The sequence below is a fragment of the Trichosurus vulpecula genome, chromosome 5 (assembly GCF_011100635.1).
Source record: "Trichosurus vulpecula isolate mTriVul1 chromosome 5, mTriVul1.pri, whole genome shotgun sequence".
Classification (NCBI taxonomy): Eukaryota; Metazoa; Chordata; class Mammalia; order Diprotodontia; family Phalangeridae; genus Trichosurus; species Trichosurus vulpecula.
In genome coordinates, this window is record NC_050577.1 from 176,587,584 (window position 1) to 176,608,915 (window position 21,332).

The window sequence follows — 21,332 nt, forward strand, 5'->3', positions numbered from 1 at the left end:
AAACTGATGCAAAGTGAAGTGAGCAGAACCAGGAGAACACTACTGTACACAGTAACAATAATATTGTATGATGAAGAACTGTGAATGGCTTAGCTATTCTCAACAACACAATGATCTAAGACAATCCTAAAGGACAAATAATGAAGCATACTGTCCACCTCCAGAGAATGAACTGATATTATTTGAATATTGACTTAAGCATGCTATTTTTCACTTTGTTTTACGTGAATGGACATGTGTTACCTATATTTGATTGCTTAGTATCTCAGTGAGGGGGGAGGGGAGGGACAGAATTTGGAATTCGAAATTTTTTTTTAAAATGTTTAAAAATTGTTTTACTATGTAATTGGGGGCAGGGTAGGGGGTGCCACACTGAATAGAGTACTGACCCTCAGAGTCAGGACAACCTGAATTCAAATCTAGCCTCAGACACTTGACACTAGTTGTGTGACCCTGGGCAAGTCACTTAACTCTGTTGGCCTAGCATAAGCAAAAAAAAAATGTAACTGGGGAAAGAAAATATTATATATTAAAAAATATCCCCAGAACTTAAATAAAATGGAGGGGATAAGGTGGGGGGGATAGTGATCGACGCTTGAACTTTACTCTCAAGAACTGGCTCAAATGGGGAACACACACACACACACACACACACACACAGAGTTCCCAACAGGGAAAAAGGTGGGTGGGTGGGGTATGATAAAAGAGAGGGTGGATTAAGGGTGTTCAGTGGTCAGAAGCAAAACAGACTTTTGAAGAGGGATAAGATAGAGAGAGAGAAGAGAGAGAAGAAAAAGAAGAAAATACATATTAATCACAACTATGAATGTGAATAGGATGGGCTAACCCATAAAACAGAAGGAGATAGCAGCATGGATTAGAAACCAGAATCCAACAATATGCAGTATACAAGAAACACACACACAGAGTTAAAATAAAGGGCTGGAGCAGAATCTATTATGCTTTAGCTGAAGTAAAAAAGGCAGGGATAGCACTGAATCTCAGACAAAACCAAAACAGATTTAATTAAAAGAGGTAACTAGGAAAACTGCATTTTGCTAAAAGGTGCCACAGACAATGCAATAATATCAAAAATTTTTATACCAAGTTTCTCTGGTAAAGACCTCATTTCTCAAATATACAGGAAACAATCAAATTTACAAAAGAGTCATTCACCAATTGATAAATGTCAAGTGATAGGAACTGGCAGTTTTTCGGAAGAAATCAAAGCTATCTGTAGTTATCTGAAAAAAAAAGCTCTAAATCACTATGACTAGAGAAAGCAAACAACTCTGGGGTACTACCTCATACCTACAGAAATGACAAATGCTAAGGGGATGAAGGAAAATAGGCATATATTAGAACTATTGGCGCATAGTGAACTGATCCAACCATTCTGGAGAATAATCTGGAGCTATACTCAAAGGGCTATAAAGCTGGGTATACCCTTTCATCTAGTAATACCAATATTAGTTTTGTACCCCACAGAGATTAAAGAAAAAAGGAAAAGGACCTGAATATACAAAAATATTTATAGCAACTTTTTCTGGTGGCAAAAATGGAAATTGAGAGGATGCTCATCAAATGGAGAATGGCTAAACAAGTTGTAGCATATAACTGAGAGAGTACTATCGTGTCATGAGAAATGATGCGGAGGGTGGTTTCATAAAAATTTGGAAGACCTATATGAACTGATGCAAAGTAAAGTGAGAAGAACTGGGAGATCATTGTGCACCATAACAACAATGCTGTAATGATGATCAACTGTGAAGGACTTGGCTACTCTGATGAATATGACAATCCAAGATAATTCCAAAGGCCCCATGATGAAAAAATGTTATCCACCTCCAGAGAGAGAAGTGATTAACTCTTAGTGCAAACTGAAGTATAATTTTCTTGCTTTATTTTTTTGTGATATGACACTTGTATCACTGATAAACTGCCCTCTCAATGGTGGAGTAAGGGTGAGAATCTCGAACTCCAAACTTGCACTTTCTTCACAACCTATTCAAGGCAGTGCAAGTGTCACCCCTAGCTGAAATCAGAAAACTTCAGCTCAAAGGTTTAGTAATTAACTCAAAGTCAAAGAGCTAGTAAATCATCAAGTCAGGACATGAACCCAGATACTGATTCCAAATTCAATGCTCTTTCTATTACACAACAGTGCAATCTCTCAAGAGGTAGAAGGGACCAAAACTTCCTTCGATGCTTCAGGAGGTACATGTTGCTTGTAAGAGATAAGGATAATAGAAGGGATTTTTAATAGCAAGTATTTTCATATTGTTTGAAACAAATGCAGGAATGAAAGAAGATGGCTGCCAAGTAAAGAAAAAGAACTGGGTTTATTACCAAGTAATTAAAGTTTTTTGGGAAAGAATTAAAGCTAAAAAGCATTAGCTAATCTTTTAATTTTCAAATAGTGGCTTTTCCATTTTCTTAGGTAAGATATTTTCAATGAAGAGACATCAGAATGGTGAATCATAAGGAGAATCCTTTCCACGTTAAAATGTATTTTAAAATTGAAATTGAGTGGGCTATATGCTATTCAACAACTATCTTCACAGAATAAGAGAATGGCAGACTTTTCAAGACTGCTGAATCCTTACATTTCAACTGGTAGAATCAATTTGACAAATAAGGAAACTGAGGCCTGGAGTGATTAAGTGACTTACTCAGTCATGCAGCCAGGTAATGGCAAAGATATGCCTCAAACCTGGTTCCTTCTAACTCCACGTGTACTGTTCTTTAGTGTGGAGTTGGGACCAGATCTAAGTTTCCCGACTTATAGGCCAGTATGCTTTCAAACACCTCACTACTCTCCTCCATTCACATGAAGACAAAGCTGAAAGATAATACAGAATGAGGGAGAAACTATTCTTTAAAAACTGAAACAAATATTTTTTGTATTATTAAAGATAGAGGCCTTGTTATATTAATGGATAACTACAGTGCTAGACTGCAGTTATCAGGAAGACCTTAGCTCAGAGCTTACCTCTAATACTTAACTAGCTGTATGACCTTGGACAAATCATTTAATCTCTCAATGCCCGAGATTCCTCTGCACTTATCTACTAAGTCATTGCTTGAACTAATGAAATCAGATTGTTCAAGTATGCAAAACATACACAAATGAACAAAAAAGAAGTGAGCTACAATAATCTTTGGCCAGGTAGGACACATTCTTCTTTGCTTTCCTCACTAATGGGGAAGAAGCTCATGGATAGCTCTAAACTGTTTATATATCCAAATGCTTTGGAATAACTACATTTTTAAAAAACTTTTTTTTCTATCAGCCATATCTGATCACATTTACTGCAAACCAACACTAAAAATTATTTTGAATTTCCTAGAAACACACTGTTTTGGAGAAAAGTAGACAGAAGTGTGGATCTATCATGGTATTAAAAGCTTGTTGTAAATAATGTGGTATTTCACACATAACAGAAAAAGTTAGAAACTTTGATGAAATTTCTAACTCCAGGGCTAACTGAAATAAAAGTAGGATAAGCTACTCATCTTTTTTTGCCTGGTGTTTATCATGGACAATTCTATGAAATCACACACAAAATAAATAGTAAATCTCTTATAAAATATATGAATAAAAATGCAACCTAAAGAAGATAGTTTGTAGTGCTGACCAGTGGTGGGATTCAGCCGGTTCGCACCAGTTCCCTAGAACCAGTACCTAATTTTAGGTTGAGTTTCGGCAAACTGGTTGTTAGCAGGGGTGGAGCCTCGGCTCAGTTCCATGGAGAACTGGTTGTTAATTCATTTTAATCCCACCACTGGTGCTGACCAATATTAAAATATGTTGTATATTTTTGTTACATAGTATTTACAATTTTAAAATTGAAGCTGCATCTCAAAATTTCAAAGAATCTTAGTGCGGCAGCTACCCTCTAAAATAGAATTCCATTGTGCCATAGATCAAAAAATCCTTAACTCCACAAGTATTTCACAGAGCACTATCTATCCTCATAAACATTTTCTCAACGCACAAAAACTCAACGAAATAAACACCACCACAAAAACTGAAATGTTACTATTTTATTTATATGAACTAAAAACATCTGGAAAAAATTTTAAAGGCAAAAAATAGTTCTCAAACCTCCAAATCAGGTCTAGGGCATTAATCAAGAGATTAAATATTGGGATTCCTTTTTTTGCCCCCTAAGGATCATAATACACTTCCACATTGAAGAACAACTTAAAAAATAGAACACTTGTCCCATTGCTGCCACTTCTGGGGAAAGAGTAGTTTGCAACTTAACATTCTGGCAAACAACAGGACAGAACATAGGCACAGATTTATATACCAGATACACTCCCAACTCTGACAGTGAACCTTATATATAGCACTGGCCATTTTGCCAGTTCTCTTTTTTTCTGGCCCTATTAACTTTTAGACCACATCTAACCTTGCATTCAAATAATCCAATACTTTCATCACACTAGTGGAATCATTAATCCACTAACGTCTTGAAATGAAGTGGATAGGTTCTATCTTAAATTAAGGATCTTGTTTATATAATAGTAAAATCAACACTATGACAAATCTTGCACAAAATTTGGCCAGCAGGGGTATAGGGTTTGCTCTAACTTGTATTTCTCTACCCACACAATGATGTACTTAGATCTTTGGAGGCAAGAGATTAGGTCTACTGATTCCTGTATCAACACACAATCAATCCAAACCTTTCCCAAGTCCTATTTGTCTTGGCTTGAAGAGAGAGGGTTCGTTCAAACTCATTCTCTCATATTCATGATTCTCCAATTTTGCTTCTGAATGTAAAGAGGTTTTCCAAAAATCAACAGAAAGGTTTTACTAGCTCCAAAAAGAGCAGACGTATTCACCATTGGCAGAGCTGCCAAGATGATTACTGTGGGGTTTGTGTAGCTATTTTTTTTTATAGCTAGCACATTACTAAGAAAGTGAAGGATCACATGTTATGATTGCCCTCCTCCCCCCCGCCCTGCCCTTTGATATCTTCAAGATTTTCCAGAGCTCATGAAATATCACATCACTGATGCATTCAAGAATCATCATAAGGGCCTATCAATAAATGTAAACAACTATGGTGTAGTGAAAAACAAAGAAACAATCAGAGAGGCATAGAGCTTTTTTTTTTTAAGGATTTTATACTATATTAAAAAAAAAACCACAAAATAAAAAAGGGTCAGTCAACATGAATTTTAGGAGTCCTTCCCAAAAGTCTCAGTACCCACTGGTCAAGCAGGCTTGCCTTCTTTCCTCTTTGCTTTCAGCCTAAAGGCTTACTAAGGATTGCCAGAGGTGATTTGTGCTCTGAGTTCTTAAAATCAGACTTGCTCTGCCAGATCCAAGACTCTGAATTTATCCAAGTTGTAGAAACAAGCTTTCACTACCCGTCCACCAAAATACCTCCCATTCAGATCAACAACAGCTAGAATGCAAACAGAAAAAGGTGATTAAATGCAAAGATGAAAACCAGTGACTCTTGAAAAATTCTCCAATATAAAGCATATATAATTGTATATTTTAATTTACCTTTAATTGCTGATTCAACTCTTTCAAACTCTAAAAATATTCGTACAGCTTCATCATCAGGAGCACCAGGAATCTGAAACAGAGATCAAATCGTATTAATTAAAGTTTTATGTTCCTATGCTAAGAGTGGCCTACATATATATACCAAACTTCACGGTTTAACAATAGTTAGCACTGATCTGACACTTTAGGATTTGCAAAGCACTTTACAAACATCATCTCATTTTATCCTCAAAACAGCTGTGGGAAGAAGGTGCTATTAATCTTTTTTTTTTTTTTTTTGCTTTTTGGCAGGGCAATTGGGGTTAAGTGACTTGCCCAAGGTCACACAGATAGTACACGTCAAGTGTCTGAGGCCGCATTTCAACTCAGATCCTCCTGACTCCAGGGCCAGTGCTCTACTCACTGTGCCGCCTAGCTGCCCCAGCGCTATTAATCTTACAAGTCATTTTCCTTACAACTGCCTTGTGAGATAGGTAGTATATGGATGATTATCTCAATTTTACAAATGAAGACACTACAATAAGGCTCAGAGAAGTTATATGACTTGTCCAGTCATACGATATGTGGAAGAGCCAGGACTCATCTTTTGGTTACATTTTCTTGTAATTAGGTAGTAATTTACCATGCCATCACTCCTCCACCTACAGCAGAGAACAATTTGTTCGAAGACTAACACCCTACTGCCTTCTGAGCCAGTCCTGGGGCACACTGAATTATCTTCTACACTATCAAGATATCTTACTAAATATCCTACTTTGGCAATTTGACAATATGTGGGAGGAGCAAGATGAGAAGCTGAGGATAAAACCAAAGCTGAAAACATGGGAAGGATGGTAGTACCCCTCAGCGGAAAGCAGACAGTTTGAAAGAGAAATGAGTTTTTTGGAGAAAGGTAATAACTTCTTTTTGGACATGCTGAATTTGAGATGTCTGTGAGACATACAATTTGAAACGTCCAGCAGGCAGTTTAATGATGTGGCACTGAAACTCAGGAGACCCTGGGACTGAAGACAGAGAGACAGACAGACACACCCCTGGGAGTTAACTCCACAGAGGAAATTAAGTTCATGGGAGCTGATAGTCACTAAATAAAGAGTAAAGAAAAAAAGAGGACCCATGACTGAGACTTGGGGCACACCCATAGTTGGGGGAAAATATAGATGATGAGCCAGCAAAGAACACCAGAGAACAGATAAGTGACGGAACCAAAAGAGAGTAATGTTAGGAAATCCTAGAAGCAATACCCAGGAGAGGATGGTCAAAAGTAACAAATGCTGCAGAGAGATCAAGAAGAATGAGAAATGAGAAAAGACTACCAGTTAGCAACTATGGTATGACTGGTAACTTTGGAGAGAACAAAGTAAAATTGCCAAAATAATCTCTCAGCTGTGGACTCAGAGCATCTGGCTTTAAATCTTGCCTCTGACACTACTTGTATGACCTTGAGTGACTCACTTAATCTCCCTATGCCTCAGTTTCCTCTGTTCAAAACCTTTTAAGCTTTGCCATCTTTGCCTACTCCTAACCCCTTTTACAAGTCGAACTCAAATGACACCTCCTCTCTGGGACTTTTCCCCTTATACAGCACTTAGCACACAGGCACTTAATAGATGTATATTGAATAGCAAGCAGTTGACAAAGAACCAAAGCATGGAAGGAACCTTCTATGTATCTGCTGATACGTTATATTTCTGTTCTTCTTATCTTTCTAAAAGAAGTTGATCATCAAAGGTGGAGAATTTTTTTGGCAACAGCAACTCACGAAGAATATTTATTGAATTGTGGAAGGGCTGGAATCTGCATCAGTATATGGAGTAACCCAAAGTATTATCTCCACATTCAAACTGTCATAGTACAGCAAGAGAACTGTGGGCAACATATGAGAAATACCCTTATAATTAGGTAGTAATTTACCTTGCCATTACTCGTCCACCTAGAGCAGAGAACAATTTGTTGAAGCTATGTTCTGGCAAAAAGAAGTTAGCATAATAGTCCCTGAAGCTGCAATACAGGGGAAAAGAGGTCTTACTCTTGGCTTAAAAGTTTTTCTTTCTAAATGTTTTTCATTATAAGTATATAAATGTTCTTCGGAGGATTAAAAAAAGAAAGGCCATTACTTCAAAAATTACACATTTTCCAACTTTGCCATATTTTTCACATTCTTCCTTGGTTTCGCCTTCTAGATCTTCATCTACTTCTCCAGCACCCACCATGTTCTGCAAATCAAGGAAAAGAAATTCAATGACTATATATCAAACTGGATGGTTATAGGTAAGCAAACAACAAATCTTAAAATTTCATAATGGCAAATTTCCTACTTCAATCCTGACATATTGAAAATGTTCATCCCTGAAACATCCCAAAGCTAACAGTTCTTTTAAAAATTAAAGGCATTTATATTAAAGAAAGCCCTGGGCATCAGGTCAAAGAAGGTCCTATTCAGGCACTAGAATTCTGCAAAGCTTTCAAGTAGCAGAACAAAGAAATGTCAAAAATACTATTTTCTCCTGGTCTGAGAAACTATCATCACAGCAATCTTAAAGAAAGTAATTTCTACCCACCGAACTGCAAAGAAATGAATACTTCAATGCAATAACTAAAACCATATTTTAATTTTTTACAATTTGAGTCAAGGAAAGGAAAATCTTTCTTTTACAATATCCTGCAATAACTAGTATCTCTAGGACTTGCATTTCTTTATTATTAGTCAGTTCTTGAATTCTTCCCAAATGTCAACTATGACCCTGATTCTCTTGACAGTCACTGACACAATACATTGTAGCTTATGGAGCAACTTTGGTGAATTAACATGCACTTTTAAAAAGCAAAATTAGTAAGCCATAATTTGCATTTAGGTGATCCCTGGACATAAATTATGCAGGGGAAATAATTTAAGCAGTTGTTTTTGTTTTTTTTATACTAGAACAATATTTGAAATGAAGCCAGACAAAAAGACTTTTTTCTACTCACCCTTAGCAGAACCACTTTTGTAGGACATTTAAGGATCTCAGTTAATGGATTTGAATCTGACTTCTTGGATGCATCTGCAGCAACAGAATAAACCAATATGTATGTTATCACAGTAAAAAGCTGGGTCAACCTTTGCCATCATGAAACAATGCAATCCGCAATGAGCATCCAGTGCCATCTCAAGCACTTCAGCCATCTTTCACCCAACAAAAAAGGATGCCTACTTAGAAAAAGGTGACCAGCTGGCTTTGTTTTAGGGAATGCTCATCACAGTGACTTTCAAGACGGTTTTCAAAGAGAGGTTTTAAGCTGCTGGATAAGTTATTATTTCACTTCTCAAGGTAGAGCAAACGGCTTAGGAGGACAAATGCTCACAACTTATTAGTGTAGAATTCTGGCTTGGATAACAGAAAAGCTTGACAAACAGCCACTGGTTCCATATCAATTCCTTATCAGTAACAGTTTATGGCAAGTTAATAACTTTATGGCAAGTTAATAACTGAGTGCAGATTCCAATTACTTTACTGGTAGAATAGCCTAAGGAAAGGGACGGCAGTAAAGTACAAAAAAAAAATTGTTTGCCAGTAGCCTTGTGATACTAATAGAACACTATCCCAGGTGAGGAGTTGGAATGGAACTCAAAGGCCATCTACTCCAACTCCTCCCCAAATCCTGAATCCTATCAATAACAACCTCAAATAGTCATTGGGCCTCTGCCTTGTCATCTGTGCTAACATGGAACTATTCCTAGAGGCAGCCATTTTCATTTTTTGAACAGCTCAGATGTTAGGAAGTTTTCCATTATAGCTGGCCAATCTCCCACTCCTCTTCCACAAGGGAGTCCTTTAAATATCTAAAAACAATTATGATCCTAAAACTTGTTCTCTACAGGCTAAACATTCCATCTACTGTAAAACTAACTCCTTATTGTAAGGTAATGGTTTTTAATCATACCACTGCTTCCAGAAAGCAAGTGGAAAAGTGAGCAAATGAAAGCAATGGGTATAGACAACTTTTTCTGGGCGTTTGTGTATGAAAGGGAGGAAGGATATATGGGTTGATCAGCTCAAGGAAATGGTAGGCCCAGGTGAAGGTTTTAAAGGTTATAGGCTGTAGGCCACAAGTAAAGCACCAGTGGCTAAGAAGTTGGGAACTAGGGAGAGATGACTGAAGGGGAAGGCAACCTTAGAAAAAGAAGAGATGAGATTAAGGATGCAAATAAAGGATCAGAGATTTAGGGTAGGAAGGATCTCAGAAGCACTGAATCCAACTGCTATATTTTGCAGATGAGGAAATAGGTACATAGAGGTTAAATGGCTTGCACAGGGTCACGACTAGTAAATGTCTAAGAATGGACATGAACCCAGGACTTCTTGACTCCAAGGCCAGTGTCCTATCCATTACGCTACGCTACCTCTCAAGCGCTGGCATGGGAAAGAAGGGGTACTCTTTCTCTAAGTTGGAGGATAATGCTGAAATGATATGCAACAGAGAACTGGGGAGGAAAAAGAACTTGTAACATCATTATGGAAAGTGTAATAAGAACTGGACAAGGAATAAAAAATTGGTGTAAGGCAGTGAAAGACCAGTTGAAATTGTATAACCTAAGTTTGTAGGTAACTTTTAGGCAGATGATGACATAATTCAGGGCTGAGATCTGAAAAAAGATAAGCAACAATATGATAACAAGAAAACAAGAGACTTAAAGGTAGGGGACAAAGAGTGCAAAATTCAACTAGTTATCTCAAAGGTTAAGATTTTGAAGGACAAAAGCAAGGCCAGAATGGGGGCAGTGGCCTAGGGCATCAGTGAGGAATACTGTGAATAAAGGCTGTGGTAAGGTAGGAGAATAGACTTAAGAGGGTTAAGGTAAAAGGAAAACTATAAGGACGGATATTATTATGAGTGAGAAGTTTCCAAATTATGGATTGTGGAGGTGAATGTTTGTGGGTGATGATGTGATCAATGTAGCGTGACAGTACAGATCTGAGCAGGCTACAGGTAAAGTAACTAAGAGATAAGGAGAGGCTGAATACTGGGGAGAGGAAATGACTGAAGGAGTAAGTTCCTAGAAATACAGAGCAGAGGATCAGGAGATCAAGGGTAAAGCACAATATCACAGATTGGGGCCTAAGGGGCTATCAAGTCACCATTTCTATGTTAGCATTTATCAGGAATCTTAACACATGCATGAGGAACTCACTGTTGGAGGAAAGCCTTTAACGGTACATTTTACTCTACGTGTCAAATATTTTTAAAGCAAGAAATAATATAATGAATGGAATCTTGTATTCTCTGAACACTTCAGTCAGCTATGTAACTATGAAGATGGAGTCCAATAAGGAAAACTGTGAAAGTCTGTTTATTTTCTTCTCATATTTTCATGGAGGCTACTCTTAAAGTGTGTATATCATTTGATTGAAAACATCATAAAAGAGGAAAAGGTAAGCATATGGGTTAGTAATTACTGACATTCTCTTTTCTCATTAAGAATATGTCTGTTCAGGGTGAAGCCAAGATGCTGGAGTGGAGGTAGCCGTCCAGTTGAACTCTGCCAACATTCCCTTCTAAACAACTTTAAAACAATGCATCAAATTGAATTTTGCAGAGGAATAGCCAACAAAAGATTGGGGTGAGACATTTTTCTAGCCCAAGACAACTTGGGCAGGAAAGGTTGGTGACACAGAGATGGGGCCTGCTTGGAAGGTAAATGGCTCATCAGTGGTGGGCCTCAAGGTGGCTATGACAGAGAGAGCAGTAACTTTGAGAGCTCTCAGCCCAGAGACAGCAAGGGGCAGTGGGGAGTTTGGGGGGGGAGCAGAGAGAAGCAATGACTGGAAAAATGGTCAGGAGATTATCGGGGCCCTTTTGCTGGTACTGGGCATGGGACCTGGCACTGTATGGCAATGCTACTGCCCATATGCAATTCTGGGTCACAGTTCCAAGGCAAATAGGAGCACATGTGGTCAGTCACAAGGGAGAAGGAGCCCTAGTCCCACAGTTCCAGAGCAGAGAGGAGCACTAGTGCTTAGGGTTGCAGGAGACCTTCCTTGGTATAGATCAGAGAGCATACCAAGAGAGCAATGACCACACCTCTCCCTGGAAGCACTGGATACCTAAAGACCCTCAGAACTAGCTCTGAAAACAGCAACACAAAAAAGTCTTAAGCTAATGACAGTGCCCCTCCCCCACCTCTAGGTGAGCAAAATTCAACTTTAATATAAAGTTCAAAGTGGAAAAAATAGGCTAGAAAAATGAGTAAACAACAGAAAAAGAATATGACTATAAAAAACTAATAAAGTATCAGAGAAGACCAAGACAAAACTCAGAAGACATGAATGTGAAAATAGCTACAAGCAAATCCTCAAAGAAAAATGCAAATTGAAAATAAGCCCAACAAGAATTTCTGGAAGAGCTAAAGGAAGAGCTCAAAGTCAAAGAAGAAAAATACAAAAAAGAAATGAGAGTGATGCAAGAAAATTATTGGAAAAAAAAAGTTTGGTAAAAAAGGCACAAAAAATACTGAAGAAAATAACACTTCAAAAAACAGAACTGGCCAAATGGTAAAAGAGGCACAAAAATTCATTGAAGAAAAGAATTACTTAAAAAGCAGAATTGGCAAAATGGAAAAAGAGGTACAAAACCTCACTGAAGAAAACATTTCCCTAAAAATTAGAACTGGGCAAGTAGAAGCAAATGATTCCACAAGACATCAAGAAACAATAAAACAAAGTCAAAAGAATGAAAAAAAAAATAAAAGAAATTTGAAATATCTCACTGGAAAAACAACTGACCTAGAAAATAAAGGAGAGATAATTTAAGAATCATTGGACTACCTAAAAGCCATGATCAAAAAAAGAGCCTAGACATATCACCTCCTGAAAGAGATCTCAAAATGGAAACTCCCACAAATATTACAGCCAAATTCCAGAGCTCCCAGGTCAAGGAAAAAATACTGCAAGCAGCCAGAAAGAAACAATTCAAATATCATGAAGCCCCACTAAGGATCACACAAAATTGAGCAGATTCCATGTTAAAGGAGTGGAGGCTTGGAATATGAACTTATTCAGCAAAATTGAGTATAATCCTTCAGGGGTAAAATGGTCTTTTAATAAAATACAAGACTTTCAAACATTGCTGATGAAAAGACCAAGAGCTGAACAGAAAATCTGACAAACAGAAGACAAGTACCATAAAAGGGTAAACATGAAAGAGAAATCATAAAGAACTTTAGGTAACTAAGGTTAAACTGTTTACATTCCTATGGGGGAAGATGAGACATGTAACTCCTAAGAACTTTATTGTTAGGGCAGTTAGGAGAAGTCTACATAGATAGAGGGCATAAATATGTCTATTATGTAGGAAAAGTCTAAAAAAGGGGTGGAGGAGTAGGAAAAGGAGAGAAAGAATGGGGAAAATTTTCTTACATAAGAGAGTGCAAAGAAGAGTTTTTACAGTGGAGGGAATAATGAGGGGGGAGGTGGCAGGCAATAGTTGATCCTCACTCTCATTGGAACTGGTTCAAAGACGAGACAAAACACAGAGTAGGATGAGTAATAAATGGGAGGGTGGATTAAGGGAGGCAATGGTCAGAAGCAAAACAGACTTTTGAAAAGAAATGAGAAGAGAGAGGGAGAGAGGGGAGAGACAGAGAGAGGATAAACAGAAGAAAACAGAATGGAGGGAAATACACACTTAGAAATCATAACTGAATGTGAATGGGATGAACTTATCCATAAAAGGGAAGCAGATAGCAATGGGAATGGGTTAGAAACCAGAATCCAATAATGTTTATAAGAAACATTTGAAACAGAGACAGACACACAGCTAAAATAAGGGGCTGGAGCAGAATCTATTATGCTTCAGTTGAGGTTTAAAAAAAAACCCAACAACAACAACAACAACAAAAACGGCAATCTGCGCCAAGCCTGGATTCAGGAAGGACTGAGTTCAAATCTCTAGCCTCAGATACTTACTAGCTGTGTGACCCTGGGCAGGTAACTTAACTATTTCCCTGGTTTCCTCATCTGTAAAATGAACTGGTGAATGAAATGGCAAACCACTCTATTATCTTTTCCAAGAGATCAAGTGTTTTCTGCCTAATATGGTTTCAGCTTCTTCAATTCCCCTCTTTTTGGTGACTGTTTTATACTGGTTAAACATTTGGAAGAAATGATATGAGTTCAATGTCTTTGCCTTTTTCCATGTCCCACTTATAGGCACCAATGACTTGTTTGAGTAAATCAGACTAAAACTGTTACAATTATTCATTGTATTTTAATTTTATCTTCAAATTTGATAATGATTGTTTTCCTTTGTCATAACTAGTTGATGGTTTAAATGCACAGAGAGCTGATTCTTCTATGACTCCCACATCTGTCAAGATAGTCAATTTCACTGTTTTTAAAAAAGACAAAACGCTCCCCATGTCCAGTGCCTTTTAACTCTTCTTGAAGAAATGCTTATTGATTGAATAAAACATGATAATAATATAATTATAAATAAATATACTATATTTATCTGTAAAGCACACAGTGCCTGGCATATTAATAAGCAGCACATAAATATTATTATTATCATTAAAATAGTGTTACCTTTTTGTCTTTATATCATAGTCATTTCCCAGACTTCCCTAAACTCCCAAACTGAAACCACCCTCCACAGCAAATAAAAACAAATAAGCAAAACGGGCTGATATTATACACATTACTCTGCCCTAGTAGTGGCCCACCTCTCTGCCGCTGCTAACAACTCTCACTTGCCTCTCCAAGAAGAAACTCTGAGTTACCTTTTATTAGATTTCAACTCTGTCTTTTGGTTTTATCCATCATAAGAAAATCAATATAATTTGATTTTAGTTCTTCAAATAGGTACATCAAATTGTTAACAGATGAACACCTCAAAAATTAGAGTGCCCACTGTTTACAGATAGTATACAAACCAATTTCTAACAATAACCTACTTAAAAGAAATGGCTGAAAGAAGGAAATCTGTGGCCCAGCTATATTAATGTTTGAGTAGTCTATAGGCTTAGTGATTCTTTATGCTTTCTGACCTCCTTTCCTGTCACTGTGATAGCAGAATGGGGTTGCTCAGGACTGAAGGGCATTTTAAATTTATTTCACTGAATTACCACAGTCAAAGTGTTAGTATAGTTGTTAAGAATATGTCATTTCCACAACATACTGATGCACTAGAATAAGACTGTGGAATTTAAATAAATCGCTAAAATGCTACCCTGGAGGTTTTTGCCTGATTTAATTCACTCTTAGAGAAAAACAATTCTGATCTGCAACAAAATTATAAATTAATGTCAGATTTGGGTCTCAGATATGAAAGCAAAATTTAGCAGAAGGAATTAAACAGTAGGAAAGGAGAGGAAGAAAGATAAAGCAAACAGGATATATGTAATCAAGAGAACTCAACATATATCTGATAACATGGCATAATACATATATCACTAATACTAATGCTACAAAATCCAATTAAAAGACATTATGATAATTTCAATTTTACATCAAGATTCTTTCTTCAAAAGAAACCATAGCCACATTTTTTCCTAATGATTTTTTTAAAGAAAGAAAAAAGATTTTCTTTTCCTCTAGTTTCCCCATTTTTCCTTGTTAAGTGTTTAAATCTCTAGCCTTATTCCGAAAATTAAAGGCAAGAACCTGGCTGTCTCTCATGATAGGAATACTTCCTTCCTCCTCTGCTCTGCCTACTGAGCTTCCTAGTTTCCTAGGAGTCCCAACTAAAGTCTTATCTTTTGCTGAAGGCCTCCCCCAAGTCCTCTTACTTCCAGTGTCTTCTGTTATTTCCTACTTATCCTGTATATAGCTTGCTTTGCATATAGCTATATGCAAATTGTCTCCCCCATTAGACTGTAAGCATCTTGTGGACAGGGACTGTCTTTTGCTTGTTCTTGTATCCCCAGAGCTTAGCATAGTGCCTGGCACATAGTAGGTGACAAATAAATGTTTATTGATTGACTGACTGAAGAACTATGTAGAAAACCTGCAGTTTTGGGGGAAAAGGTAATGTCAAGGAATATACTCAGTGAAAGGCTATAGGTTTTCTTGTTCTCCTTGATATCTACAACCAAACTGTCCTTTTTCAGGAAGACATACCTTTCTCTGTAGCATCGCCAACAATGATCTTGCCACCTCGCTTACTTGTCTTTTCAACAGACAGTGCTGTGCTCAGTCCCTGCTCATGTTTTCCAAGGCCCTGGCCCTCTCGGAAGCCATACTTCTGCATGATTTTATGAGCTACGGTACCACTAGCAAGAGAATGATATACGATATAAATCAGTTTTCTTGTCCTTAAAATCAAACAGACATTCAAAGAATTGTGGGAGTTCTGCCATGTTACAAAAACCAATTTTAGATAACGTAATAGCACATAAGCATAAACAGTCACTTTGGAATTCAGGTGACAACGTAATTTGGAATATAATACTAGATAACAATATAAGCAGGAAATGGTTTGAATAAATTAATAGATAATAGGCATATATAGGATAAAAGTGTTATGAAAAGTTAAACTCAAGCAAGTTTCATATACTAAAGTGAAGAAATTCCAAATTACAGAGAAAACAGTACAAGATCTACTAGGCCAACAGGACAAGAAAAAAATTCTCATCTTATTCTATTTAGAATGTTGAAGATTCTAGGTAAATGGCATCTAATTCAAAATGTATAGTGTCTATTTACAAATTATACTAAAAAAATTAATAATTACCAGGCATGATATTTATGATGAATATGAAACTGAACATGAAAATTTTAAAAATCATTTAAATGTACGAGTTTTTAGAGAAGATGATGACGCTGCTGGAATGCCCTCCAAATTCACCAAGAGGCTGGTTCTTGAAGACAGTGTAGAACAAAATAACTATACACAAAAGCATATGCTAATATCCAGGCAATGGCAGTGTGTGTCAGAGTCTGAAATGTTCCTTTATACCTATATTCCAGATCAAAGATTTAGAGCTAAAAAGGATGTTAAGGGTCAACTATTCCAACCTCATTTTACAGATTAGTAAACTGAAGAAAATATTGAGACTTGTCCAAGGTCACACAGGTAGTAAATGGCAGAATTATGATTCAAATCCAGCCTCTTGGACTTAAAATCCAGTGGTCTTCCACTATTTCACACTACTTTCACTTAACAATGTTGCTCAAATTCTCATGAATTTATTTTTCAAAATGAATTCAACTAAAATAATTACCCCATGTTGGCAAGGAAGGAATTACTGGGCCCTGTTGGAGATCGTGGTCTCTCTTGTTCATCATACACAGGGGGAGGAATAGCAGCTTTGGAAGACTGTGAACGAGGTCTTGACTCCTCTTCAAATGGAAAGTCTCTGGGTACTGTTTAGATAGAAGGAAACAAACTTACAAGGAGAAAATTTTGATGAAGAACTTATATCTTTATAAAATTATTTTTATCACATAACTACTTCAAATACTTATGTTTCATGCAGCTTAATGAAGATTTGGGAAGAAATAAAATCTTTTATGTCTTATACCCAAGACTCAGAGTATACCACCACAATAAAGAACAGCTACCAGGATCCCAAACTGTTCCTTGGACTACCTGTCTCCCTTCTTGTCTTTAACCCAAAATGAAGAAGACGAAGTTATGAAAACTGCTGAGGCAGAGAAGAACGTGATGTTTAAATATTATTCAGGTAGTCCCACATTGATATATATATATACTTGACAAAAAAGTGGCATGCTGGCAGGGACAGGAACTCCTATTTTTTCCTTCCCTATGCTAGATCTGCAGTTGTCAACCTTCTGAGATTCTCTAGTACAAACCACAGAAACTGTACCTGCGATTTGGAGCTGGGGAGTCACCACTCTAAAGTCTCAAACGTGCCACAATGCCCATGGGGGGAGGACTTCAGCTCAATGACAGAGCTGAAGTAAGGCTAAAGGTATTTGTGATAGCTCAAGGTGGAACACATAAACACTTTTTCTCTAGAAATATGGTACTTACGTTTTATAACACTATATTTTAGTGGCATTATAGGTTAAATAGTCTTTAGGGAACTGCCCTAAAAAAATGTAAATTATATTATGGTCAATATCTAAATCTAAGTGAGAAAATATATTCTAAGTTTAAACCAACAAATTAAAAGTGACCTTTTAGAACCTAATCATTTTAGAAACGAGGGGCTAGCTTATTTTATATTTGCAACAATAGTGCTTTCTAGTTTTCTATGATTTTTCATTTTAAGTGAACAGTGTTTCAGTTACGTTAATTATAGGTTAAATAGCCTTGGCCTACAAACCTCACTAACATTTGTAATATTGTTTCTTTGAAAAAAGCCATTCCTATTTAAATAGGCTATATATAAAATAAAAATTTTAACATACAGTATAATTAAGGAAACATTGACTATAGGAGAGAAAATAGGACAAAATTCCAGTGGTCCTGACTTCTAGTTTTATAGCAATATACTGGCTCATGCTATCTATGCACTCAATTACATCAGGTGTATGTTATTTAATAATTACAAATAATAGGGAGAATAGTGCTTACCACTCACTTACCTTCTCTTCCTCCTCCTAATAATAATTTTAGTGCTTTAAAGGTTACAAAGCCCTTTAAATATATTATTTCATTTGATTCTCTCATAGCAAAGTTATAGGACAGTAGGCAATTATAACATACATGAGCAGCAAATTACAAATTTACAACAGATTGAAATCTGAAGCTCAAGACCACCCACCTACCCTTTGCAGCAGATTATAACACATTAGAAAATACAGAGAATCTCTTGTTTTAAAGGTTATTAAACAGAGTGGTTACACTATAATTCTATTTTTTTGTGGGCTATCTTAAGTAGCCTGGATGACCCTTCAAATTCTTTCGCTGATTACAATTTTGTTAATGGAAGAGGTGGAAAGTAGCAGAAATCTTTTGCCAGGGAGCTTAATAGATCCAGAAACACAATGCCTTGAAACGAATAGTAGGGAAATTTAAAAAAAAAAAAAAAATCAAGTAAGCTTCTGCCATCTAGTGGAAGGTGACCAATACTACAATTTTCTATGGCAGTCAGTAGAAAAGTGGCACAGTAAAGAACCCACATTTTTTTTCAATTAACCCAGCCATACTTCTTTAAATTGGCAAAGGATACAATTTTTAATCTTTAAATCAAATATGCCAACTCCAAAATAAAGCTCAAAATAATCAAAAAAAAAACCAGACCTACTAAAACAGTATTCAGAACTTGGCTGGCACACTGGGAAATAGAGAATACTTTTAAACCACATAGGAGATTGTGCTGGATTACAGTGGTAAAAGCAACAAGAAAACAGAGATGAGTACTCTTCTGCCCCATGGGATTAAGGATAGGAAAGTCTGGCTCTAGCCCTCTAGTTGTAAATCTGGGAAAAGATTGGTTTGTTTATCTTATTGAGGAGCTTACACAATTAAATTGCATCTAGAACAAATTATTACCCCCTTAACTTCAGGAAACCCAGCTGACTTAAGCTAAGAATTTCAATCACTGAGTCATAACTACCATGAGACATTTTAAAAAATGAACAAAGTCAAGAAAAGATCAACATACATTCTTTGTCTTTTTCCACGAGAGAAGTTGGTGGTGCAATGGCAGCACCTCCCATACCTGCAAATTAACATAAACTGGATTAAAGGACTGGGAAAAATAAAACCATATGTTTCAAATTAGGAATAAAAGAAGTACACATCAAAACTCTGAGACTTTACCTTGGACCCAAAAAATTGGCAAAGTTAGATGGGAATAGTGATGGAGGGGTTGAGAGAAGACCAGCACATTTCTATATTGTTTGGTAGAGCTATGCACTGGTCCAACCATTAGAGAAAACAATTTGTAATTAAACTAGAAGAGTAAATTTTAAAGATCCTTTTACCTAGGCAAAGGTTACAGATAAAAAGGTCTCATATATACAAAAAGATTCGTGGCAATACTTTTTATAGCAGAAAAGAACAGCAAAGTGAACACACAACGGCGAATGGCTGAACAAAATATGTTACATTAACAGAATATTATGGTGCTGCAGGAAATGAGGACTGAAGAATTCTGAAGATTTGTGAAGGCTTGTATGAATGGCTATCAAGCGAAATAAGCACAACTCTAGTAAAACATTACTTTTTTTCTTAGTAGAGAGGTGGGGAGGCCCACACCATCAGACCTAGTCAATGTGTTGATTTATTTTACTTAACTACCTTTTTGTTACAAGAGAATGCTAGGGGAGGAAGTGAGTTGGAAGTTGGGAAGTGACCACAATTTTTTTTAAAGGCTCATGAATAAAACTGTTATTGATTTTTAAAGAAAAATTTTCAGAAGTCAGATTCCTGAAGATTTAAATCTTACATGGCTGTCATCAAAATGGAAAAAATACCATCATTCAAATCTTATCAATATATAAGTTAGAAAAGCCAATTAACAAGCCTCTACTACGGACAAGGCACTGGGGATACAAAGATACAAATGAAACGGTCCCTGACTCAAGGCAATAATATTCTACTGGGAGGAAACTATATGTACACAAATAAGTAAATACAAAGTAATTGTGGATGAATAAGGGAGTGCCAACAACGAGGAGAATCAGGAATGACATGTGTAAGAGATGGCATTGGAGCTCCATCCTGAAGGAAGCTAGGGATAGCAAGTGGGCCAATGTAGGTAGAAAGGAGAACGCTTGAGGAGGAGTTAAGTGAAATTGGTCTGGAAAGACAGACTGAAGCCAAACTGAAGGCTTTTAAGTGCCAGAGGAATTTTTATTCTATCCAGAGGTAATAGGATGATAGTGAAGTTTTGGGGTCAGTGAAGTAATATGTTCAGATCTGGTTTCCTCCATCATTCAAATTGAAACTGCCCCCCTCAAAGTTACCAATAATCTCTTAATTGCCAAATCTAATAGCTTCTTCTTAATCTTCAACTTTTTTGACCTCTGCAGCCTTTGACACTATGAATCATCTCTCCCAGATTCACTTTTCTAAGAACTTCTAGCACTGATCTCTCTTGTTTCTCCTCCTATCTAAATGACCACTCCTTCCCAGTCTTCCTCTGCTGGTTCTTCATTCCTGTCACCGCCACTAATTAGGCATGGCCCCCAAGGCTCTGTCTTGGGACCTCTTCTCTTTTCTCTCTTTATTTTCTCACTTGGTGATCTCAGCCTTTAGGAGTTCAGTTATCATCTCCAAGCAGATCTATATATCCAGTCCTAGTCTTTCTCCTGAACTCCAGTCTTCCATCACCAAATTATTGGACATTTCAAACAAAATTTCAATACCTCATTATCTCTTCCCCCAAACCCAACTCTTTATAGAACTTCCTTATTCCACCATCCTTCCTTTGACTCAGGTTTGTAACCTTATGTCCTCTAGTCCTCTTTCTCACTCATACTACATACCCAATTTATGCCAAATCTTGTCATTTCTACCTTTACATCTTCTCCCACATACATCCTCTTTTCTCTATCTAACCTACTATAGGTCCTTGTCAACACTTGGCTGGTCTATTTCAAAAACCTTTTAATTGTGATCCCTGACTCAAGTCTCTTCGCACTCTATTCTCTGCTCAGTTGCCAGAGATTTTCCTAAAGTAAAGGTCTGACCACGTCACTCTCCTACTCAATAGATTTCAGTGGTTCCCTGTGTCTTTTAGGGTCAAATATAGTCCTCTGTCATTGAAAGGCCACCCCCCCCCCCAAGTTAGTCCCTTTCTACCTTTCCTCCTCTTACATTTAACTAGCTACTTGCTGTTCCTCAACATTTCATCTGCCATTTCAGTGCTTTTGCAATGGCTGTTTCCCATGCTTGGATTGCTTTCTCT

At 37.0% G+C, this 21,332-nt stretch overlaps 1 protein-coding gene across 7 annotated transcripts in view; it reads right to left on the reverse strand.

Moving 5' to 3' along the window:
* Window positions 1-4,032: 4,032 nt before the first annotated feature.
* The window catches only part of RBM17 (RNA binding motif protein 17), a 46,034-nt gene continuing 28,734 nt past the window's right edge, over window positions 4,033-21,332 (reverse strand). For all 7 annotated transcript variants that reach the window (XM_036761539.1, XM_036761534.1, XM_036761538.1 and 4 more), the window contains exons 6-12: window positions 19,083-19,139; window positions 16,731-16,872; window positions 15,628-15,779; window positions 8,501-8,574; window positions 7,648-7,746; window positions 5,528-5,600; window positions 4,033-5,423 (exon numbers count right to left, since the gene is read on the reverse strand). In XM_036761539.1, coding sequence (XP_036617434.1) covers window positions 5,320-5,423; window positions 5,528-5,600; window positions 7,648-7,746; window positions 8,501-8,574; window positions 15,628-15,779; window positions 16,731-16,872; window positions 19,083-19,139 — 701 coding nt within the window. In that variant the 3' untranslated portion in view covers window positions 4,033-5,319. The remainder of the gene's footprint in view (window positions 5,424-5,527; window positions 5,601-7,647; window positions 7,747-8,500; window positions 8,575-15,627; window positions 15,780-16,730; window positions 16,873-19,082; window positions 19,140-21,332) is intronic.